Here is a 22,739-nt window from a genome sequence, read left to right on the forward strand (position 1 = left end):
TCCCAAAATGCTGTACACTAAAACACACATTTAAAACATTGACATATTTAAACAAGTTAATAAGTAAATATAGCACACACAAACACATACACAATAGTATGAAAAAAAAACACGTTTAAGAAACATAATGAAAATGAGGGGCCTGTGTCTGCCACCTTTCTCAAATCTCTTGTATAAACTAGGTCATAAATATAAAGAGTGGCAGATAGGAATCAACAGAATAATATAAATGTAGCATGAAATTGACAAATATGATTATTTGAAATAGTGTGATTTTCACTGGACAAGCAGCTCGACAGGGGAAAGAATTAATAAATATGTGTTCAAATTGTTTTTATCCACTTTGTTTGTCAGTATGTATGTTTGTTTTCGTGTTTTTTGTTTGTTTGTTTTTTTTTGTGTATGTGTTTGTCTGTAATCATTGCATTTTTCACCTTTACTCACTGTGCAGCACACAGTTTACATTGCAGTCTCTTACAACTCTCATCAAGCCCTTTAATTTGGTGTATTACACAAGTTGTTTTACTGTAATCTGAAGTTTGACCTTATTTAAGTGACATTTGACCTCAAGCGAAACCCTGTTTGTCAAGGTCAATCACTTAACCCAGGGTAATGGCTTATAAGCAAGGTCTATCACTATGTGCATGCCAAATTTGGAGGCAAAATTTCAGGAAAGTTTTCCAGGAAAGTTGTTTAGTTGAATTTAGTGTTTGACCTTCCTGTGACCTTGAGCTTGATTCTTTTATGTACTGAAAGGTACCTTACTAGGGCTCCTATATGTGACTAGGAAAGGTGTTTAGTTGAATTTAGTGTTTGACCTTCCTTGACCTTTGACCTTGAACTTGATCCTTTTGTGTACTGAAAGGTACCTTACTAGGGCTGCTATATGTAAAGTTGCAAGAGCCTGTGGTGTAAACTGTGTGCTGCACAGCGAGTTAAAGGTGAAAAATGCAGTGATTACAGACAAAAATATACATACTGACCAACATATCTTGCAAAACTTCATTTTGGCAAGATATTGGGGGTGGTGGGGGGATATCCAGGGTGGGGTTAAGATATCCAAGGACATATAATCTCATAGATTACTTCTGGTGTGCACGTGAGGGCCTTGCCCATTTTGCGTATCAGTGAATATGAGGCGTCAATATACATTGAGCATCTGTTTCAGATGACAGTGTGCTATACACTTCCAGACCACTTACCTTTAACATCTAGATGATGCACACTGGTATTATACCAGTGGTTCCCCTACAGTATTATAGGCCTTGCTTCAAGAAATTTTCTCTCACCCTTCATGCCATTTGTTGATACCCTTAAAACTCCTGTTTCACACCTAGACATGGGCCGATAACCGGTTTCACCGTATACCACAGTATGAAAAATCCACGGTATCAAAACCACTAAAATTTTCCATTCTACCGTCCCTACGGTATGAGCGGGTTATGACAATTCTTGACAGGCAGAGCAGAGGCAGCCACTGCTGCCCTTCCTCCTGGTGCGTACCTCTGTCTGTGTTTACAAACAGGCAGCTAACGTTAGCTAGCTTTGCATCATGGCTGAAAGAGGCGAAGGTTGAACCTTTCCCTCCGTCTAAAAGGACCAAGATGGCTTTTTCGTTTTACTTTCTGCGGAATAGCCCTTCAAGCCAAAAACAGTTGCAACAAAGCACCGTAGCTATGGCCTGTGTCAGACGCGGAGCGATTCAAGATACCCGCAAAGGATTACATGGAAGGAGTAAACTTTATCCCATCTTTGAAACCACTGAGCAATACAAGCGGTGGACTCGAGTCGTGCTTGTGGTCGACCAAATTTCTCCCACAAACATGTCAAGAAGAACAAATACATCTATTCCAAGTACTTTGTTGGCCAAGTATTGAGCATCCGGAGTTCGGGACCTTATTCCAGCCACGTTTCTCCCAAAGCAAGTAAGTCATGTTTCTCACGGGGCAGATGCTACATGTCTAAAAGAGAGACTATTATTTGGTATTTTCTCTAAAGTTATCAGTGGTATAGTGCCCGTAGCAGTAGACATCGCGTCAATTAGTGCGCCTTAATCACGCGTGCTTCAAATGCAAATAGCCATAATGTTAAAGCACATTTTAAAGCTCTGCATCAGGGGTGGCCAAGTTCGGTCCTCGAGAGCCACCTTCCTGACACTCTTAGTTGTCTCCCTGCTCCAACACACCTGAATCCAATGAAAGACTCGTTGGCAGACTTTTAATGAGCCTTTCATTGGATTCAGGTGTGTTGGAGCAGGGAGACAACCAAGAGTGTCAGGATGGTGGCTCTCCAGGACCGAACATGCCCCCCCCCCCCCCCCCCCCCCCCGCTCTACTTAATACTGTGAATTTGGGGTATTTTTGTCCACGGTTTTCATACAGTCCAAATCTCATACCGGTCCATGCCTATTCACACCAGACATCTGCATTGTTGAAGGCAAAGTGTCACTTTTAAAAAGATATGAACTTTGATGATCCATGTGACAGTTTTGTCGAACAGCGACTTGTTAAGCCGGCCACTGTGTACAGGACTGCTGATTTGTTGCCTGCAGGCCACATTTAGCCCAGCCTCTATTTGTTTTGAAATGCTTTACCAGCTGGTCTGGAGTCAAACTTTCAAGAAAATAGGAGTTGAACATGCACCATGATATCTGCCAGTGGTGATTCCAGAGACAGCTCTCACTAAAGTGGTGAATGAGCTTCGGCTTGCAATACAGTCAGACATCACTACAGTTGTGGTGCTGTTACATCTTAGTGCTGTGCTTCATACTGTGGATCATCATATTCTACTCGATAGGCTGGAGAATCATTTTGGGATTACTGGGAGTGCCCTTGCGTGGTTGACGTCATACCTGACCAGTCGTTCTCACTGTGTTTTATACAGTAACCTTAGTGACATGAAATTCAGGATTCCACAGGGGTCCATCTTAGGCCCCTTACTTTTCTCCCTTTATATAGCACCCCTTGGACACATGTTGCGGTGTTTTGGGATTACCTTTCATTGCTATGCTGATGATACTCAGTTATACATCCCGATAACTTCTGGTAATCTCATCCACATAAAATCCTTAGAAGATTGCCTGGTATCAGTGAAAAGCTACATAACTTCATATTTTGAAACTCTGATAAGACTGAAATGATGGTCCTTGGTCCAGTGAGACATCGGCATCAATTTGACCAGCTAGCGCTTAGCCTAGGCTTGTATGTCATACATCACACTGACAAAGTGAGGAACCTTGGGGTAATTTTTGATCGTATGTTCTCCTTTGACCACCACATTAGAGATATTATGAGGACTGCTTTCTTCCACCTGCGAAATATAGCGAAGATACTTCCCATCCTGTCTATGGCTGATGCTGATACCCTGATTCATGCATTTGTCGCTTCTAGATTGGACTACTGCAGTGTTGTATTTTCTGGCTTACCGCAGTCCAGCATTAGGGGTCTCCAATTGGTTCAAAATACCGCTGCTAAACTTTTGACACGAAGCACAAAGTTTAACCACATTACACCCATTTTGGCATCTCTTCACTGGCTTCCTGTCCCAGTGAGATCAGATTTTAAGGTTCTGCTACTAGTCTATAAAATTGTTCACGGACTGGCACCTCCCTACTTACCTGACCTAATTACACCCTATGTACCGGCCCGGGCATTCTCAGGGTGCAGGAATACTTTGTGTCCCTAGGGTGAATAAAAAGTCTGCGGGGTCACAGAACTTTCTCTTATTGTGCTCCTGTTCTGTGGAATGATCTCCCTGCATCAAAAAAACAGTCAGATTCTGTAGAGACGTTCACATCCCTTTCATATGGCTAGCACACTAGTGCAGCAGATAACAGAATATTTTCAGAGGAATTGTTCAAATCTGGTTACAAGTACCAAAATTTGACTGTGTCTACCTGTTGGCATATATTTTAGACAAATGTCAGCCATTTGAATTTTCATTATGGGGCCAAATAGGGGTCAATGAAGAATTGCACAGGGGTCAAAAAGAAAAATTGTTCCAATCATTTTGAAAGCTATACCACATTATGTGTCTGATCATAACTATTCCAAAAAGGTATAGTTTGGACTATCTATGACTGAATGTTATGGGGTAAAAACAGCAAAAAAGTGTTAAGTGGTGCAAATTATTGGTTGCGTTGATAGGATTAATAAATTAAATAGTTCTGACTGTGTTGAATGCTTGGTCTGTAAGGTAAAGGTCAAACAATGTCGACGTCTATTGGATTCTATGGTCAGAAGTTAAAGTTGCTCCAATTATTGTAAAATATGATGCAAATTATTGGTTGCGTTGATAGGGTTTAAAAATGAATAGTTTGCACCATGTGTCATGCTTAGTTGTCATGTTACAGGGTAACATATGTCACATGCCATAGAATCCAATGGATGTCAACATTGTTTGACCTTTATCTTACAGACCAAGTATTCAACACAGTCAGAACTATTAAATTTGTTAATCCTATCAATGCAACCAATAATTTGCACCACTTTTTAACAAAATTGGAGCAACTTTAACTTTTGACCCCTGTACAAACTGAAATAGACCTTTGTCACCATTCTTGCTGTTTTTACCCCATAACTCCATTTATATTCAGTCATAGATAGTCCAAACTATACCCTTTTGGAATCTTCATGATCAGACAAATAATGTGGTATAGTTTTCAACATGATTGGAGCATTTTTAAATTGACCCCTATGTAATTTTTCAATTGACCCCTACCTGGCTGCCTATTGAAAATTTCAGTGGCTAATGTGCTTTTACAAAAGAGTAATGTCTAAGGTGTATGTGTGCCAATTTTGGTGCTTGTTTCCAGAAATGAACAGTTGTTACAGTTATCTGCTCCACTACACTGGTATAGTATATTACAATGCTTTTTACTCTTTAAATTCGTTTTATTAGGAAACGGAGTGTGCCGCGGCCTCAACTTTATCTAAATTCTGGGTCTTTTAGTGAAACTTAGGGCTCGTGGCGATCACCTTAGTATTTCTTCTGTTTTTCTTGTTGCTTAATGCTGACTAAATATACTGTATTTGTTGCCTTTCCGATGCCTGATTCTGTTTATTTCTCTCTGTTTGAGGTGCGTCTCCATCTAGAGATGGGTGTGGTGTCTGTTTCCAAAACCCTCCTGTCCTGTGCACCGGCAACATTTATGTATATTCGTTTTGTAAATTGTGTCTGTAGAATGGCCAAAGCAGAGGGTCACCCCTTTGACTCTGGTCTGCTTGAGGTTTCTTCCTCAAATCATCAGAAGGAGTTTTTCCTTACCACTGTCACCTGTGTGCTTGCTCTGCGGGTTGATAAGGTTAGACCTTACTTGTGTGAAGCGTCTTGAGGCAACTTTGTTATGATTTGGCGCTATATAAATAAATGAAAATTGACTGTGGAGATTCTGACAAAGAATATTCTTTATCTCCAAATATATTGTTTGCGCCCATGCTGTTGTCTGCAGTGCGGTTAGTGGTGCTGAAATTGAAGGATCGTAGTCCTTTGGGGTGTGTGTGTGTGTATGTGTGTGTGTGTGTGTATATCCTTGTGTGATGTGCTCACTGGTAAAAGTGATTATTGTGAAATATATTTCATTTGCTTTTTTAAACCAGTGATCAAACTTTGCAGGACTATGGTAATAGTTCATAACCAATTAGCACCTCTTAACTTTACCTTTTGTGTTTCTGAGCCCCTCACCTTTTTCACAATTTCTTATGGAGCCCCTCCTTAGTTGTCCTGGCTGTGTGTTTGGGGTCATTGTCATGCTGGAAGACCCAGCCATGACCCATCTTCAATACTCTTACTGAGGAAAAGAGGTTGTTTGCCAAAATCTTGCAATACATGACCCCATCCATCCTCCCTTCAATACGGTGCAGTCGTCCTGTCCCCTTTGCAGAAGAGCACCAACAGAGTATGATGTTTACACCCCCATCCTTCACGGTTGGGATGGTTTTCTTGGGGTTGTTCTCATCCTCTAAACATGGTAAGTGGAGTTGATTCCAAAAAGCTCTATTCTGGTCTCATCTGACCACATGATCTTCTCTCATGCCTCGTCTAGATCATCCATATGGTCACTGGTGAACTTCAAATGGGCCTGGACATGTGCTGGCCTGAGCAGGGGGACCTTGCTGCCCTGCAGGATTTTAAACCATGACAGCATCATGTGTTACTAATGTAATCTTTGTGACTGTGGTCCCAGCTCTCTTCAGGTCATTGACCAGGTCCTCCTGTGTAGTTCTGAGCTTTCTCAGAATCATCCTTACCCCACAAAGTGAGATCTTGCATGGAATCCCAGACCGAGGGGGATTGACAGTCATCTTGTGTTTCTTCCACTTTCTAATAAATAATCATAACAGTTGTTGTCTTCTACCAGACTGCTTGCCTGTTGTCCTGTAGTCCATCCCAGCCTTGTGCAGGTCTACAGTTTTGTCCCTGGTGTCCTTAGACAGCTCTTTGGTCTTGGCTATGGTGGACTGGTTGGAGTGTGATTGATTGAGTGTGTGAACAGGTGTCTTTTATACATGTAACAAGTTCAAACAGGTGTAATTAATACAGGTAAAGAGTGCAGAATAAGAGGGCTTCTTAAAGAAAAATTAACAGGTCTGTGTGAGCCAGAATTCTTGCTGGTTGGTAGGTGTTCAAATACTTATTTGCAGCAGTAACATACAAATAAATTATTAAAAAAACATACATTATTTCCGAATTTCTTTCTTTTTTTTTTTTTTTAGATTATGTCTCTCACAGTGGACATTCACCTAAGATGAAAATTTCAGACCCCTCCATGATTTCTAAGTAGGAGAACTTGCAAAATTGCAGGGTGTTCAAATACTTGTTTTTCTCACTGTAGATATACTAGAGCAGGACGGAAGATCACAATAACATAGAATGGTAAACTTTCCATTGGTAACAATAAGATTGGGAGATCTATATTCTATGTGGACAAATCTAACAGTCTATTTCACTATTGCACTTTCTAGCTTGCACATCAAAGTGCACGACTATTTCCTGCACCAAAGTGATGTTTGAGCTACCGGGTGAGGAAAGCCCTAGAAACTGGGCAGAAAGAGTGGAGCTGCAGAGGGGCACAAAAAGTGACTGAAAGTGCACTTGCATCATGCTGGGAAAATAATGCATTCTGTAACGAAAGGTTGTAGTTGTGCTGATGTTAATAGCATGATTTAAAAAAAACAAACAGGATCTGTTGTGTGTATAGACTGTCAAAACTTTGCTGTGCTGTCACCGTCAAGCGAATCACAAGGATAAACACACACCTTCCATGCTGACCTTTCACAATAAAAGCCAGAGCCAAGCACTGCTGCCACAGTAATAATATTTATGTGTGTAGCATTTAACTTTGTATCGAAAGTGCCTTTGAAAAAGTACGATAAAAGCTTAATGAGCCCTCCAGTTTCTTTAGGCTAAAGTCATTATCAGGCTACTCTATAAACTGGAAGCATGATTAAATTATATTTTATTATCAATATTAACTAGCAGAGGTACCTGGCTTCACCCGGGCATGAGATCGTGTATTGTCATGGTTACTGTTGCCAGACAACAGGTGAGTCAAAAGCAGACCCACATACGTACCCTAAATCCTTTCTCTTTGAGCTTTGAGCAAAACTGGGAGGGGGCTGTGTGTGTGTGGGTGTAGGGGGCTGTGTATGTTTGGGGAGTTCTGTACTTTGATCTTCATTGGCCTCATTTACATGCACATTAAAAACCCAATTGCTGTCTGATTATTGGCTACTTGATTATTCAAGTAGTCATGTAAACAGAAAAATCCGATATACTTTATCTGACAACAACCGTTATCTGATTATAAGCAATCAGATTAACACACCTGGATTTCTCCTCTCTCTGTGTGGAGTTCGCGTGTTCTCCCCGTGTCTGCGTGGGTTTCCTTGGGGCACTCCGGTTTCCTCCTGCAATCAAAACATGCTTATTTAGTCTCTGCTCGTTTCTCTGTCCTTGACCAAGGCAGCATCTCTATATCTGGAGTTGGTCCCCGGGTGCCGGACTGTGGCTGCCCACTCCTCCTAGTGGTTAGATTGTGTCTATCTGTAATTAGAATGGTTAAATGCAGAACACAAACTTTGATTGTAGTTAAGTTGTAGTTAAGCTTGTTGGATTAGCAAGGCACTGAGCTTCTCCACAGCTGTATAATGTTTTACCACCTCTGTGTGGACTAATGTTACATGTGGCAAAAGGCAGTGTATTAAAAGTGTCTGTTTACATGTGTCATTACAGATTCACACACCAATCTCTGTCTGGGTCCCAACACCCTAAGTCTAGAGCCTCCTCTGCGGCGACCCTCATTTACTCGTTCTGGTTCAGTCCGCTACCGAGACACTGAGGCGTCTCCAGAATGCAATGACAAGCCCTCAGGGAAGAGGAAGTTCAAAAGCAAACATTTATGTGACAGTGATGAGCAAAAGGTAATGTTTTCATGAGAGTTGCTTGAATTGTATGTTTCAAATCATACAGGGAAGAAGGGCTAAGTAATATGAATGCATTATCTTACAGTGCCCCCCTGTGGCTGCACAAAAAAAAAAATATATATATATAAAATCAGTTGCCTTGTTTTTACATTCCATTATATTCCATTTAATTGAGCTCACTAATTACTAAATCTGTGTTTCAGATTAAGGGAAAACGCAGCAGCTTGGGTAAACGTGGTGCCTCAGTAGCCTTGGATGAAGATGGCACTGATGGAAAACATGCAGATAGCCTTACAGCTAGTCCAAAAGGTTTTCCTTCATCGCCTCCCACTAAGAAAGGCTCATCGGGCATGAGCGTGGCCTCAGAGTCTCCACCGAAAAGGCCGATTCCTCCAGAGGTCCGTCGCCTTATTGTCAATAAAAATGCCGGGGAGACTTTGTTGCAGCGTGCTGCTCGCTTGGGTTATCAGGTAAAACCCCTTCTGTTTATCTGGGTAATAATGCTAATGACTTGGAAATGAAAATTTCAGTTTCCTGCTGAGACATGTTGCTGTGACACAGCCTGCCTGGTTTACGTTTGCTCCTCAGGATGTAGTTCAGTACTGTCTGGAAAAGGACATCAGGGAGGTCAATCGTCGTGACAACGCCGGTTACACAGCTCTCCATGAGGCGTCCTCTCGAGGCTGGACTCAGATTGTCCAGATGCTGCTGGAGCATGGCGCTGATGTCAACTGCAGTGCCCAGGATGGAACACGGTAAGGCTTCAAGGAACACAGTTTAGAACTGTGGTTCTTGAAACATATTCATGTTTTTTGTTTTCCCTATAAACAGTCATTCAGAGCAGGATGTGGCACGATCCGTGGGTCACAGTATACTTTGATGAAATTAAGTATTACATTGTGCTCGACGAACATTATGGCTCCTTGTCTGTCACATTTGACTCCATCGTCATTGCTGGAGCCAATAAGTTGCTAATCACAGTTCAGCCACTCAATTAAACCAGAAGGCACAAAGAGCGCGTATACTTGAATGGTCCTCTGTGTCGGTATTATGTCTCAAAAATAACCAGACGTCTGTGAAAGTTTGTTCCCGGAGGTATCTTTGGGTCATGGAATGGCTGATTTGACTTTAAATACAGGTTTTTTGTTTTGTTTTGTTTTTTTTGGGGGGGGGGCCACAAAGTATTAACAAAACATTTCTGGATACACAGTTGGATCTGCCCCAAAAATTATTCAGTTGACTAAATGCTCACCCATCCATAAAATTTAACTTAAAGATGTTTATGTATTTTTAAGAGATCTTTAAGAGAAAGAGACAGATGTGAAACGTGAGCATAATGATTCCTAAAGTGTGGAGTGCGCCATTGGGTGAAGTTATTAAGCTTAAATGGGAAAAAGGGTCTGATTTTCAGTTTTGCTGAGGACAATCCAGGACTGCAGGGAGAGCACTCCAGGTGGTCTGGAGTGTCGTCTGGTCACTGTACCATACAGGTGTGATTGGTGGATTGCTGCAGAGATGGTTGTCGTTCTGGAAGGTTCTCCTCTCTCCACAGAGGAATCAGGTTCTTGGTCACCTCCCTGACTAAGGCCCTTCTCCCCTGATCTCTCAGTTTAGACGGGTGGTCAGCTGTAGGAAGAGTCCTGGTGAATCTGAACTTCTTCCATTTACGGATGATTCAGGCCACTGTGCTCTTTGGGATCTTCAAAGCAACAGTAATGTTTCTGTACCCTTCCCCATATTTGTGCCTCCAGACAATCCTGTCTCATAGGTCTACAGACAATTTCTTTGACTTCATGCTTGGTTTCTGCTCTGACATTCACTGTCAACTGTGGGACCTTGTATGTACACAGGTGTGTGTCTTTCCAAATCATGTCCAATCAACTGAATTTACCCCAGGTGGACTCCAGTTAAGCTGTAGAAACATCTCAAGGATGATCAGTGGAAACAGGAGGCACCTGAGCTCAATTTTGAGCTTCATGGCAAAGGCTGTGAATACTTAACGTACATGTGATTTCTTTTTTTATGTTTAATAAACTTGCAAAAATCTCAAACCCTTTTTCACATTGTCATTATGGGATATTGTGTGTAGATGTTTTGAGGAAAAAAATGTTGGGCCAACACGATTATCCAGTTTCATTGAGGGTGTTTATTAACATTTGGGAATGGCTGGTTTAGCCCTTACCCAGCCCATGAGTGAGTGCATTAGTGACAGTGGAGAAGAAATACTCCTTCAGCTTTTTTTGATTAGCAGAAGAAACTTCAAGCTGACCAGATTCAGTGGGGTGACCACCTGCTATAGCTATACACCAGAACACAAGACTGACAGAACATGCAATGATAGAAATATTTCTGCTAAACAACTACATACATATAGTCTAGTGCCCTCAGTGACAGGAGAGAATTTGCTTGTGTGTGTGTGTGTGTGTGTGTGTGTGTGTGTGTGTGTGTGTGTGTGTGTACACACATATATAATATCCCGTGACAAACTATATTTATTGACAGGAAAATGCAGTATTTGCGTTATCACATTTTTTGAAAGGAGTTTTTCATGCTTCTTAGACCTCTTCATGATGCAGTGGCAAGTGACAACCTTCCAATAGTCTGGTTACTTCTCAGTCATGGTGCAGATCCCACTCTGGCAACCTACTCTGGACATACACCTGTCAAACTGGCATGCAGCGCAAGCATGAAGACCTTTCTCACAGGTAATATACATTATGTCCTGTTCAATGCCTAACTTTTTCAGTCAGAATCAATATATTTAGTTCTGGATCAATAAACAAATTAGCATGTTCATGGGATTTGGAAAAACCTAGACATGTTCCCTGTAAAATGCAGAGAATAAACAGACAAGAGGCCATCCGCTCCAGTTTGTCAGCATGATAACTCGAACACAATAAAAGCTGTCATCTTGTACGTCTTGGTTAAACTAGCATATCGTGGACAAACGCATTGAAGCTTGATGTACCAGATCAGTTGCTTTGCTTATACCACAGACCAGAGTTCGGGAGCAGTGTGCCATGAAGGGCAAGACTGTGCAGGTTTCCCTCGCAAAAATTTGCCTCAGGGCAGCATAGTGGCTTAGTGGTTAGCACAGTTGTCTCACAGCAAGAAGGTCACAAGATCAATTCCCACCTGTGGCCTTTCTGTTTGCATGTTCTCCCCGTGGTTGCGTGGGTTCCTTCCAGGTGCTCTGGTTTCCTTCCACATGCAAAGACATGCAGGGTCAGTGGATTGGAAAGTAAATTGTCCGTAGGTGTGCGCGCGGGTGTGTATATGTTTGTTTGTCTATATGTGGCCCTGTGACAGACTGCCGTCCTGTCCAGGGTGTATGTCCTATGAGTGCTGGGATAGGCTCCAGCCCCCCGTGACCCCTAATTAGAGTAAGCAGTTGAAGTTGAGTAAGTTTGCCTCAGCAGATAGTTTTAATAATGAGCTCCTCCGCTCAACTCAAAGTCCTGATCGACTATGCCATCAACCAGAGGCCACCTACTGGATGGTTCTTAGATGCTGAATGCATGATGGAAATTTGGAGCAGGTGTGGTTCCCACTGAGAGAGCATGTTGTGTACAGACTTTTTCTGTACACAAGAACATGTACAGAACATAAATTATAGATGTAATCATTATTTTCTGGTTGTTTCACAGTGGTTACATTCTAAAACTCAAATATCACAAATGACCAAAACCCGGTGTCACAGACCGAACGGCCCCCCTAAAAATCGGTTCACAGATTATCACCTCTTTTCTGCTTCAAACTGCACTCCAGTTATCATCTATCTCAGCGACAGATGTCTGAAGCGTTTGTATAACAATCATTTCCACATGAATTCAGCATTAGTTCATCATAAAAGGCAGCGGAAGTGAGCAGAGCGCTGCAGCTCAACCACCTGCTAGCTGATGTGTTCACTGCGCATTGGTCATTTCAAAGCGTCACTGAATTTCACCTTGTTTCTGCTTAAAATGGCCTAGTTTCTGCTTAAAACTGACTTTAGAATGATTTAAGAGGTTTTACCTTGTCATTTGATAGTTAATAATCCCTTTAATCCATTTGATCACTTTGGGTGAAGAGACTCTGTCTCAGACGCGCTGCTGTGGTCCGAAATGACGCATGCGCAGATGCAAAACGCGGACCGTTCGGTCTGTGACAACAGAAGGATTTTGTATAAATGTAGCTGAAGGGGACTACTTCCTTCTCTCTGTGTGTCTTATCATACGTGTGGTCTTGAAGTTCCATATTGCTAGAAATGAGCTTGTTTGTTACCGCTGTTTGTTACTATGATGGCATTTCATTTCATGCAAATTGAATTTTTAACAGCAAGTGCTTTGAATATATCAGTCAGCACAGAGAGGCGTATAAGGCATAAAAGTATACTAATTAATTAAAGAAATAAATTTGTCTGCTCTAGCCATCATGCAATCTGTCAGCATGTGAGGAGAAAAAAAAATCCTTCATGGTTAACATTTGGCACTTAGTAATGAGCTGAAAGAATGCAGCATGTTGGAGAAGGATGGATCGCAAAACTTAAACATGAACAATTTAAATTAATAATGCTGTTGACTGAAAAAAAAAATATACGAGGTCTGTCCATAAAGTATAGGTCCTTTTTATTTTTTCAAAAACTATATGGATTTCATTCATATGTTTTTACGTCAGACATGCTTGAACCCTCGTGCGCATGCGTGAGTTTTTCCACGCCTGTCGGTGACGTCATTCGCCTGTGAGCACTCCTTGTGGGAGGAGTCGTCCAGCCCCTCGTCGGAATTCCTTTGTCTGAGAAGTTGCTGAGAGACTGGCGCTTTGTTTGATCAAAATTTTTTCTAAACCTGTGAGACACATCGAAGTGGACATGGTTCGAAAAATTAAGCTGGTTTTCAGTGAAAATTTTAACGGCTGATGAGAGATTTTGAGGTGATTCTGTCGCTTTAAGGACTTCCCACGGTGCGAGACGTCGCTCAGCGCTCTCAGGCGGCGTCATCAGCCTGTTTCAAGCTGAAAACCTCCACATTTCAGGCTCTATTGATCCAGGACGTCGTGAGAGAACAGAGAAGTTTCAGAAGAAGTCGGTTTCAGCATTTTATCCGGATATTCCACTGTTAAAGGAGATTTTTTTTAATGAAAGACGTGCGGACGGGTCCGCGCGTCGGCTCGCAGCCGCCGCGATGCTCCACCACAGGAAAAACACCTCTGTTGGAAGCCTTGAGGACAAGTTGGAACATGTCCAGCTGTTAAACAATTTCTCATATACTCACTCCACTGAAAGCCATCAAAAGCCGCCTGGATTTTACAAATGGTTATCAACACGGAGGTGTTTTTCCTGTGCCGCCGCACCGCGTCAGCTGCGTCCCGACTTTCATTAAAAAAATCTCCTTTAACAGTGGAATATCTGGATAAAATGCTGAAACCGACTTCTTCTGAAACTTCTCTGTTCTCTCACGACGTCCTGGATCAATAGAGCCTGAAATGTGGAGGTTTTAAGCTTGAAACAGGCTGATGACGCCGCCTGAGAGCGCTGCGCGACGTCTCGCACTGTGGGAAGTCCTTAAAGCGAACGTATCAACTCAAAATCTCTCATCAGCCGTTAAAATTTTCACTGAAAACCAGCTTAATTTTTCGAACCGTGTCCACTTCGATGTGTCTCACAGGTTTAGAAAAAATTTTGATCAAACAAAGCGCCAGTCTCTCAGCAACTTCTCAGACAAAGGAATTCCGACGAGGGGCTGGACGACTCCTCCCACAAGGAGTGCTCACAGGCGAATGACGTCACCGACAGGCGTGGAAAAACTCACGCATGCGCACGAGGGTTCATGCATGTCTGACGTAAAAACATATGAATGAAATCCATATAGTTTTTGAAAAAATTTAAAAGGACCTATACTTTATGGACAGCCCTCGTATATATATGTCACTACAAAGAATTATTTTTCTGTGAAGGCAATGCAGTTAATAAGTTGATGGTCTGGAATGCAATAGATCATTCATTCATTTTGTATACCCAATTACTCCAACCAGGGATCACAGGGGCTGGAGCCTCCCAGCAGTCATAGGCCGTGAGGCGGGGTACACCCTGGACAGGACGCCAGTCTGTTGCAGGGCCAGACAAAGTCAGTCACACACACCTACAGTCAACTTAAAGTTTGAAATCCTCTTAACCTGCATGTCTCTGGAAGTGGGAACCTACAGGAACACTAGGAGAACATGCAGACTCCACAGGTGGGAAGCAAACCCACATCCTTCTTGCTATACGAGGCAACAGTGCTAATCGCAAATCCACCGTGCCACTGCAATAGATTATTCTCTTTTTAATTAGTCTGATAACATGTCAAAGCAGAAATGACAGTTTGTCTGTCCTGGGAATATCAGTTTCACCAGCTTGATTCTGGCAGTTGGTAGTTTCAAAGTAAAATTTGATCCTTTACATGTTGATGTGTTTGAGGTTTTTCTTTTCCTACCAGTGAAATAAGTAGTTGCCACCTGTGTGAATGTATGAATCTACATCTCGCTGTGGCTGCTGTTTATTTTACACTTCAATACCTGCAGTCGTATTCTTAGTAAAATTCAGCAACACTGATCAAATTTGTTTATTTATTGAAATCCAGGCGGAATGATGGTGAACAGATTGTAGCATATGAGTCATCTATAACCATGTCAATGTGGTCATATTATTAATTTAAAAAAGAAAACCAGTAAAAGTTACATCTGTCGCCATGTGAAAACAGCCCATGACACTTTTCTGAATATCAGCATGGAAAACGTATTACATTCTTAAAGTGTATGAAATCAATTTTGTTTCTTGACTCTTGATATGCCATGGAGTGAATAGATAATTTTCTTTATTCTGCATCCATGTTATCTGTTTCTTCTCATACGTGAGACAGGTAACATTAATGCTCACACATCTGCTGTTGTGGGAATTATTTGACAGTATTTGTTCATTGTTGCTTGGCATAAAAAAAAAACCCTGATTGTTGTCAGCAGATGATAGCTCAGACTTTAGAGCAGATTGCTCACAAAAATAAAGGTTCGGACATTATCCATGTTGAGCTGACATTGAACAAGATGCTTGAGTCCAAATTACTGCTTTGTCAGTACGGCATTCAGTCTGCGTCCAGATCTGCAGGTTGTTCTCAGCAGATAGAAATCTGTACACAGGAGATTTGGCGCTCCAATCCCTGTAAAACATTCACCCACATGAGGATGGGGACTGCTGGGTGCCAGAGGCCAGTTTATGCATGTCTGTGTCGTCTCTGGCTGACATGGAGCAAGAACTACGGGCTGACATAGAGCCCTCGCTGCTCTCAGCATCACATTGGTTGAATTTAGTTTTGTGGAGGGTTGGCGGGCCCTACCCTGACCTGTTTTTGCTTGAGGTGGGCATTGCTGAGGATCTTTTCATACAGTGTGACATATGTTTTAAGACCTATAGGTGTGTTTTCAGTTCACAGTATGAATATTTGGCTGGCTCTGTGGTAGACTGCACGGGTGCCTGGGAATCCATATTTAATGCTGTTGGTATTATAGGTGGCAGTGTAGTGCAGAGTTTGGAATATCACCCAAACATTGATGAAGAAGAACTATATTACTTGTACAGTTGGCTGGTCCAGTCATGCATCAAAGAGGTTTATTATTTTTATTTTATTTTTATTCTCTTGCTGTCTCAGGCAAACTTGCTTTCAAACTCTCACAAAAACAGTAGAAATTTTTTTCCTTGATGGAGAATTGTCATAACCACTTTATTTTCCATCTTTTGTCCAATCATCTGTACACATTTGGATAACTCCAGCAGCCATCCACTATTTACAAGTTGTCCAGCAAGATATGCCAAATAAATCTATGCTCGTCGACACGGACTATAATTATTGCCTTGCTCACTGGCACATCTATAGCTATGGGCAGTTATTATCTTCTGGTGTTTCTTTACTGCCACCTTACCTATACTACTAAAGTTTTGCTGGAATTTACACTCAGATAAACAAGTGCAATGAGACCAGTTTTTCTAAGCTTTAATTGCACACAGAAGCCAAAAAAAAAAAAAAAAAAAAAACAGCTCCAAAATGTATTCGTAAAAAGAAAACCAAAGCTTCACTAGATTTTTTTTTTTTTTATGCTACTGAGTTTTGTATTGTATGTTGTAAATTTTTATCTTTGAACAACTGTAAAAGTATTTTCCCCCACCATCCAATTACATAGTTTCAGATTTGATCAGTTATTACTTTTTAATGAACAGATTTTGCACCATGTTTGCTTTCTAATTCAGATCAAATATCACACACAATGCTGCATCACTGCTCTTTCTTTTTCCAGAATACTTTACAGACCTGGAAGGGCGCACGGAACAAGATCCCAGTTTACTTTGGGATTTCTACAGCAGTTCCCTGTTTGGTAAGAAGTCTTCAAATGGTACACAGGCCTATCTGTTCACTTTATCTGTCAATCACATTTTTTATTTTAGCTTGTAATAATACATAGAAAACTCGTCTGAAACTGTGGGACGCTCATTGAGTCTGTTAAATCATTACACCGGTCACTGCAGGGAAGCCGGGTTAATTTTAAGGGCTGGTTTGTTTTTGGTTACTGGTAGGTAGAGTTTTGTTTGTCTTGCGTAGCACATGGGTGATGTTCTCCGTCACCGCGATGGATTTCCGTCATTTGGAAAATTTAACCACACATACGCGTGCGCACGTGGTGTCATGCATGTTTTTGGGGCCGAAGTATGATAGTCTCACTGTCAAAGCAACATCCCATTCTGCGCTAATCAAAACAGCAGCAATGTCAGCGTGGACTGCGGAGGAAGGGACTGTGTGAATTTTCACTCCTCTCCACTCTGTTTACTGCTTCCTATGAGCCACGGTCCTTCTCCTCTCTGTCTTTGTGGGAACATTGGCAGACACTCCCCAATGAGCCGACTCTGCTTCGATGGTTTGTCGCTTTATCTTAATTTTTCCCGCTAAAACCCTAAAGTCCTATGTCTGTGAGTAATATTTACCTTTTTGATATGAAACCGACCTGTTATGGTTATGGATAGATGTATTTTATAACTTAAAAACGGGACCGATGCTAACGCGTTAGCATGTCTATGGTGTTTTCAATGATAAAGTTAGCATTAAGCTGTTTGCATCTCAGCACAGTTTGTGTGCATGTTTTCTGTATAATAAATAATGGCTTAGTGTTTGTTGTCGTAAAAGTCAAATGTATTACGAATTATAATTTATTTTTTATTTATATATTAATAATAATCAGAAGAATCAAAATCAGAATTGCCTTTATTGTCATTGTAATTTCCATTACAACGAGATTTGAGTGCAATTCCAAAAAGGTGCTTTCTGTGGTGCGAGTAATTTTTAGCCAAATGAAAGATCGTGAAATTTAACGGTAAATTATTCAGAGTATATGCACAACTAATATAAACATAAGGTAAAATAAAATAAAATGAAATGTGGACTAAGTAATGTAAAATAAGAATTATATACAACTGGTTTAATGACAATTTTTTTCGGTCAAACCACGTCTAAGCTATGTTTTTACACAAAAAAATAAAATGCAGTAAATTGCACATTTGTGTCTTTTTCATGAAAATAACTTATTAAAGATCACATATTACACTTTAGTCAGGCCTTTAAAATACTTTTGTGGACTCTTGCTGTAATATGTTGTCAGTGGTTGAGATAGTTTCTGTAGGCATCTAAAAATGCTCATAGTCGGATGAAACCTGATGGAAATCTCTCAAAATAAAACAAAACATTATTCGAGGTATGTTTTTGACGAGAATATAACATCATTACAAAGTCAAACGTTGATGTTGCGTGATAAAGACCGTTTAATAATAACTCACTTCAAGAAATAATGGCAAAACTCACATGTAAGTAAAAAAACAAACAAACAACAAAAAAATGATTAATCGATTACTAAAATAATCGTTAGTTGCAGCCCCAGTTTGTTTTAGGAGTGAGAGCATTTTACAGATCAAATGTGAATAAGCCAGTTTTGAGTTTCTCAGTGCACATGCGTTTTCAAAACTGGTGACAGTGTTACTTTGTGCACAGCAGAACAACGTTGTCAGTTGCTTTAGGCCCTAATTTTGTATTTTATTGACTGTACAGCGACACAGCACCCATTTGGTGCATTCACCAGATTAGAACAAATCAAAATACTACAGAAGACAAAGAATTTTTACTTGACAGTTTGAAGTGCGTTTTCTTTGTTTCAGACGACTTCATACCCATTAAAATTCACCAATACAAAATTTGACTTGCTCTTTTAAAAAAATTCTGGGGGAGGACCCCCAAACCCCCCATAATCAATAGTGTGTTTTTACTTCACAGATTGAAGTGACTTTTCTTTGTTTCAGTGGGCCTCATACTCATTAAAATTCACCAGAATATATAAAATTTGACTTGCTCTTTTAAAAAAATTCTGTGGGAGATCCCCCAGACCCCATAGTTTGAAGTGAGTTTTCTTTGTTTCAGAGGGCTTCATACCCATTAAAATTCACCAGAATATACAAAATTTGACTTGCTTTTTTTTTTTTTTAAATTCTGGGAGAGATCCCCCAGACCCCCCATAATCAATACTGTGTTTTTACTTAACAGTTTGAAGTGAGTTTTCATTGTTTCAGAGGGCTTCATACCCATTAAAATTCACCAGAATATACAAAATTTAACTTGCTCTTTTAAAAAAATTGTGGGGGAGAACCCCCAGACCCCCCATAATCAGTACTGTGTTTTTACTTCACAGATTGAAGTGAGTTTTATTTGATTCAGAGGGCTTCATACCCATTAAAATTCACCAGAATACACAAAATTTGACTTGGTCTTTAAAAAAATGTTCTGGGGGAGCACCCCCAGACCACCCCCCAGAATCAAGACTACACCCCAGCCCCACCACCCTTTTATTTACTTTTATGTTCAAGTTTTGCATTCTTTTTATGCTTTGTCTGTCTCTCCTTAGAGGCTATTTAGAATTGATTTGTATGCTGTATAATGTGCTTATTGTATTTATTGATGAAAAAACAATGTGTGCCCCCACTACGCCACATTTTAGGGAATTGCTGGCATTGATTTTTGCCAGGAAAAAATTTCAGTCAGATGAAAATTTATTGCTTTAACCCATGGCGTAGCACCAACAGTATTCTGATCAAAAGAGAAGCTTTGTGAGAGTTATGTCAAGGAGGAGCAACCTGTGGACATTATCTTCAACATTTTTTGTTGTTGTTTTCATCTCTTTTTAATAAAGATGCACTTAATTTCTGGATGCACAGAACTCCAGTAAAGTTGCATTTGAAGAATGTGGTTCGTTAACACAATGGATCTGTGCTCACGTCATCGTGGTTTGTGCTCAGTGAGAATGGATTGCCCACTAGAGGGCACACGTGCATTAAAACAGCGCTGGAGCTTACCGGCAGTTCATCCAGTGTGTCCGCTACTGTGCTCACCTCGGTGACCCTGTTTTTTCAGAGACTGAACAGGAGCCCTGCTGGGACTTTTTGCTGTCTGAGCTGAATCAGGAGCCGGAGGAGACAGGAACGGGAACGACTGAGCTGGACTCGGAAAAAGATTGCCTTGTGTTTGAGTTTTCCTCTGAGCCTCTCTTACCCTGCTATCATGTGCAGGTGTCGCTAACCCAGGGGTAAGTTAATGTTGCTGGGAATTAACAGAAATACACACATACCTCTGCCATTGCTACAGAATCATTACATATTATTTTTAATATATTATCTTTTATTTGACATCTGGATTTAGATCCTTTCATACAAAGGTGACGTGGAGAGGATTACAGTCCTACGAAGACTACTGAGTTATTGCTGTTGACATATTTCAGTTTGTGAGAGTACCAATTATGGGGCACGCCATCTGATTTACCAACCCGGCCTCGTCCTCATTGGTTATTGTATAGAATAAAAAGTGCAACAGGCACTTCACCCCGAATTTGCTGTCCTGTTGTTGCTGCCATTGAGTCTTTAAAGACTCGTGGAGCTTTTGGACATCGTAGAGAAAAGCCTGTTATAAAATTACACATGCAACAGAGAACTAGAGTTGCATAACTTAAATTTATGTCCCTAATCATTTTGCAATACTTTTTTTTTACCCCTTAACGCCCGAATTTATATAGCTGTATATAAAAAAATGTTTTGTGTGTGTTTTTGCCTTTAAGTAGATGGTAAATAATGTTGAGATTATTAATTTCACTTTTGCACAAAAACTAGATAGTAATATTGGGTATTCTGGTAATGACTTTATGTTATAATGTTATAATAATAATGATGGTATGTTGCAAATTTGCGACAACAGGCATACAGGTCAATTTGGTAAGTTGCATATTTGAGTCAGAGATTGTAGCATATATGCGACGATGAGCATTAAGGGGTTAACAGTGAATGAAATAGACTACTTATTTATAGATTGTACATAGTAACTCCACATAACAGTGACTGTGCTTGCAGATTAATTGGTTATTAGATTCATCTCCAACTGTTTTGATAGTCTATTAACCCTAACCTCTTTTGAAGTCCAAATTCTCTGATTGCAGCTTCTTAAATGGGAATATTTTCAGTTTTTTTTCTCCCTCTGGCCAGAAACCGAATATCTTTGAGTTGTGGGCAAAATAACACATTTGAGAACATCATCTTGGGCTTTGGAAAACACTCCTTAACATTTTTTTTTAACCATTTTTCTGATATTTTTTAACCAAATACATAATTGAACAGCAGCACGGTGGATGAGTGGTTAGCACTGTTGCCTCAAAGCAATAAGATCATGAGTTTGACTCCCACCTGTGGCTTATCTGTGTGGAGTTTGCATGTTCTCCCCGTGTTTGCGTGGGTTCCCTCCGGGTGCTCCGGCTTCCTCGATAATCCAAAGACATGCGGGTTAGGTGAATTGGAAATTTTAAATTGTATGTAGGTGTGTGAGCAGTGTGAATGTGTTTGTTTGTCTAAATTTGGCCTTGCGACAGACTGTCCTGTTCAGGGTGTACCCCCGTCTTGTGCCCTCTGACTACTGGGATAGGCTCCAGCTCCTCTGTGACTCTTAATTGGAGTAAGCGGGTATAGAAAATGGATGGATAACTAATTGATTAATTGAGAAAATAATCAACGGATTAATTGATCATGAAAAAAGTAAGTTATGTTGTAAGTTGAAATACGTCGAGCTAATGTCTAGCGTACCCAAAACATATGAGTAACTTGCTTTGAAACTATATGTAACTTATTTCCGACGCATATTGATGTAAGTAGACATATTTGACATGTTCTGGATGACCACAGAACTTACTGAATGGGTCAGCTACTGTAAAATGGTGTATTCTCCGTTTCCACAACAGGTACCAAAATAACCAACCATACCATTTTTTTTTTCCAGCACCTTTCACCCAAAATTATGGACCGGTTACAAAAGGGAGGCTCTAACCCACTGCTGTCCATTGATTGGCTCAACAACTGAAAGCTGCAGTCATGCAAATAGTCCAGACTGTTTCAGATATTAAAATCATTCACACAGAGTACATATATAGTCTTAATCTTACCTGTTACATCGCTTCAGTCGGATTCATCATCACAGCCTGACAAAAACTTACCCATATAAAGCGTCCTTATTTTGGAAAATGACGTCTGAAAATAATTTAGTTCCTTGTTGTGGCTGAAGAAAGGTAGCATTTTAAAAGATGTTCCTCTGTGTTTGTCTGCTCCAGGTGCGTTTCTCAGCTCAAACCAGAGAACACCGGCGCTTTGTCCCACAACAAGATAATTAACTTATTTTAAAAGTGGAAAGAGTCACAGCACCTCATTCATTCATGTGAAAGTTTACCACAGACATCAGTCGATTCTTCAGCATTCTGCACGTGACGAAGATAAATTCCAAGATTCACCAAGACTAAAATAAAATAAAATTTCTAAAATGTTAAATTACTTTGTTTGGCCTCTGTGTGGAGTGGAGAGGCTGTGTGACAGTGTACGCGTACTCTACAATGTGCATCTCTACATCTATACATGCACCGCCTCTCAAACAAAAGGGCACTGCTGGTGGTCGAATCACAAGTCAAGCCAGACTTAACCGTTCCAACATGTACCACACCATGCAGGACCACTCGATGGAAATGGGCCGGTCGCTGGCTAAATCGTCATCATGGTGTGAGTAGGGCTGTCACGATTAGGAATTTCTGGAGACGATTAATTGTCAGACAAATAATTGCTATTGACGAATATATTGTCTGTTTTTTTTTTTCCCTTCTTTAGATTCTACTATTGTAGTATAATTACACAACTCTGGAAGAATGTTTGGCTTCTGTGAGTGGAGAAACTGGGAATAGTGCAACATTTTTATT

General features: G+C 40.6%; 1 protein-coding gene across 1 annotated transcript in view; it reads left to right on the forward strand.

The window, feature by feature from the left end:
* bcorl1 (BCL6 corepressor-like 1) overlaps window positions 1–22,739 on the forward strand; it is a 38,109-nt gene that overhangs the window by 10,058 nt on the left and 5,312 nt on the right. The window contains 6 exon segments of the mRNA XM_034181737.1: window positions 8,233–8,420; window positions 8,627–8,893; window positions 9,012–9,178; window positions 10,983–11,128; window positions 16,728–16,805; window positions 19,877–20,048. Of these exon segments, the coding sequence (XP_034037628.1) occupies window positions 8,233–8,420; window positions 8,627–8,893; window positions 9,012–9,178; window positions 10,983–11,128; window positions 16,728–16,805; window positions 19,877–20,048 (1,018 nt within the window).

This window comes from Thalassophryne amazonica, chromosome 11, assembly GCF_902500255.1.
Source record: "Thalassophryne amazonica chromosome 11, fThaAma1.1, whole genome shotgun sequence".
NCBI classification, from domain to species: Eukaryota; Metazoa; Chordata; class Actinopteri; order Batrachoidiformes; family Batrachoididae; genus Thalassophryne; species Thalassophryne amazonica.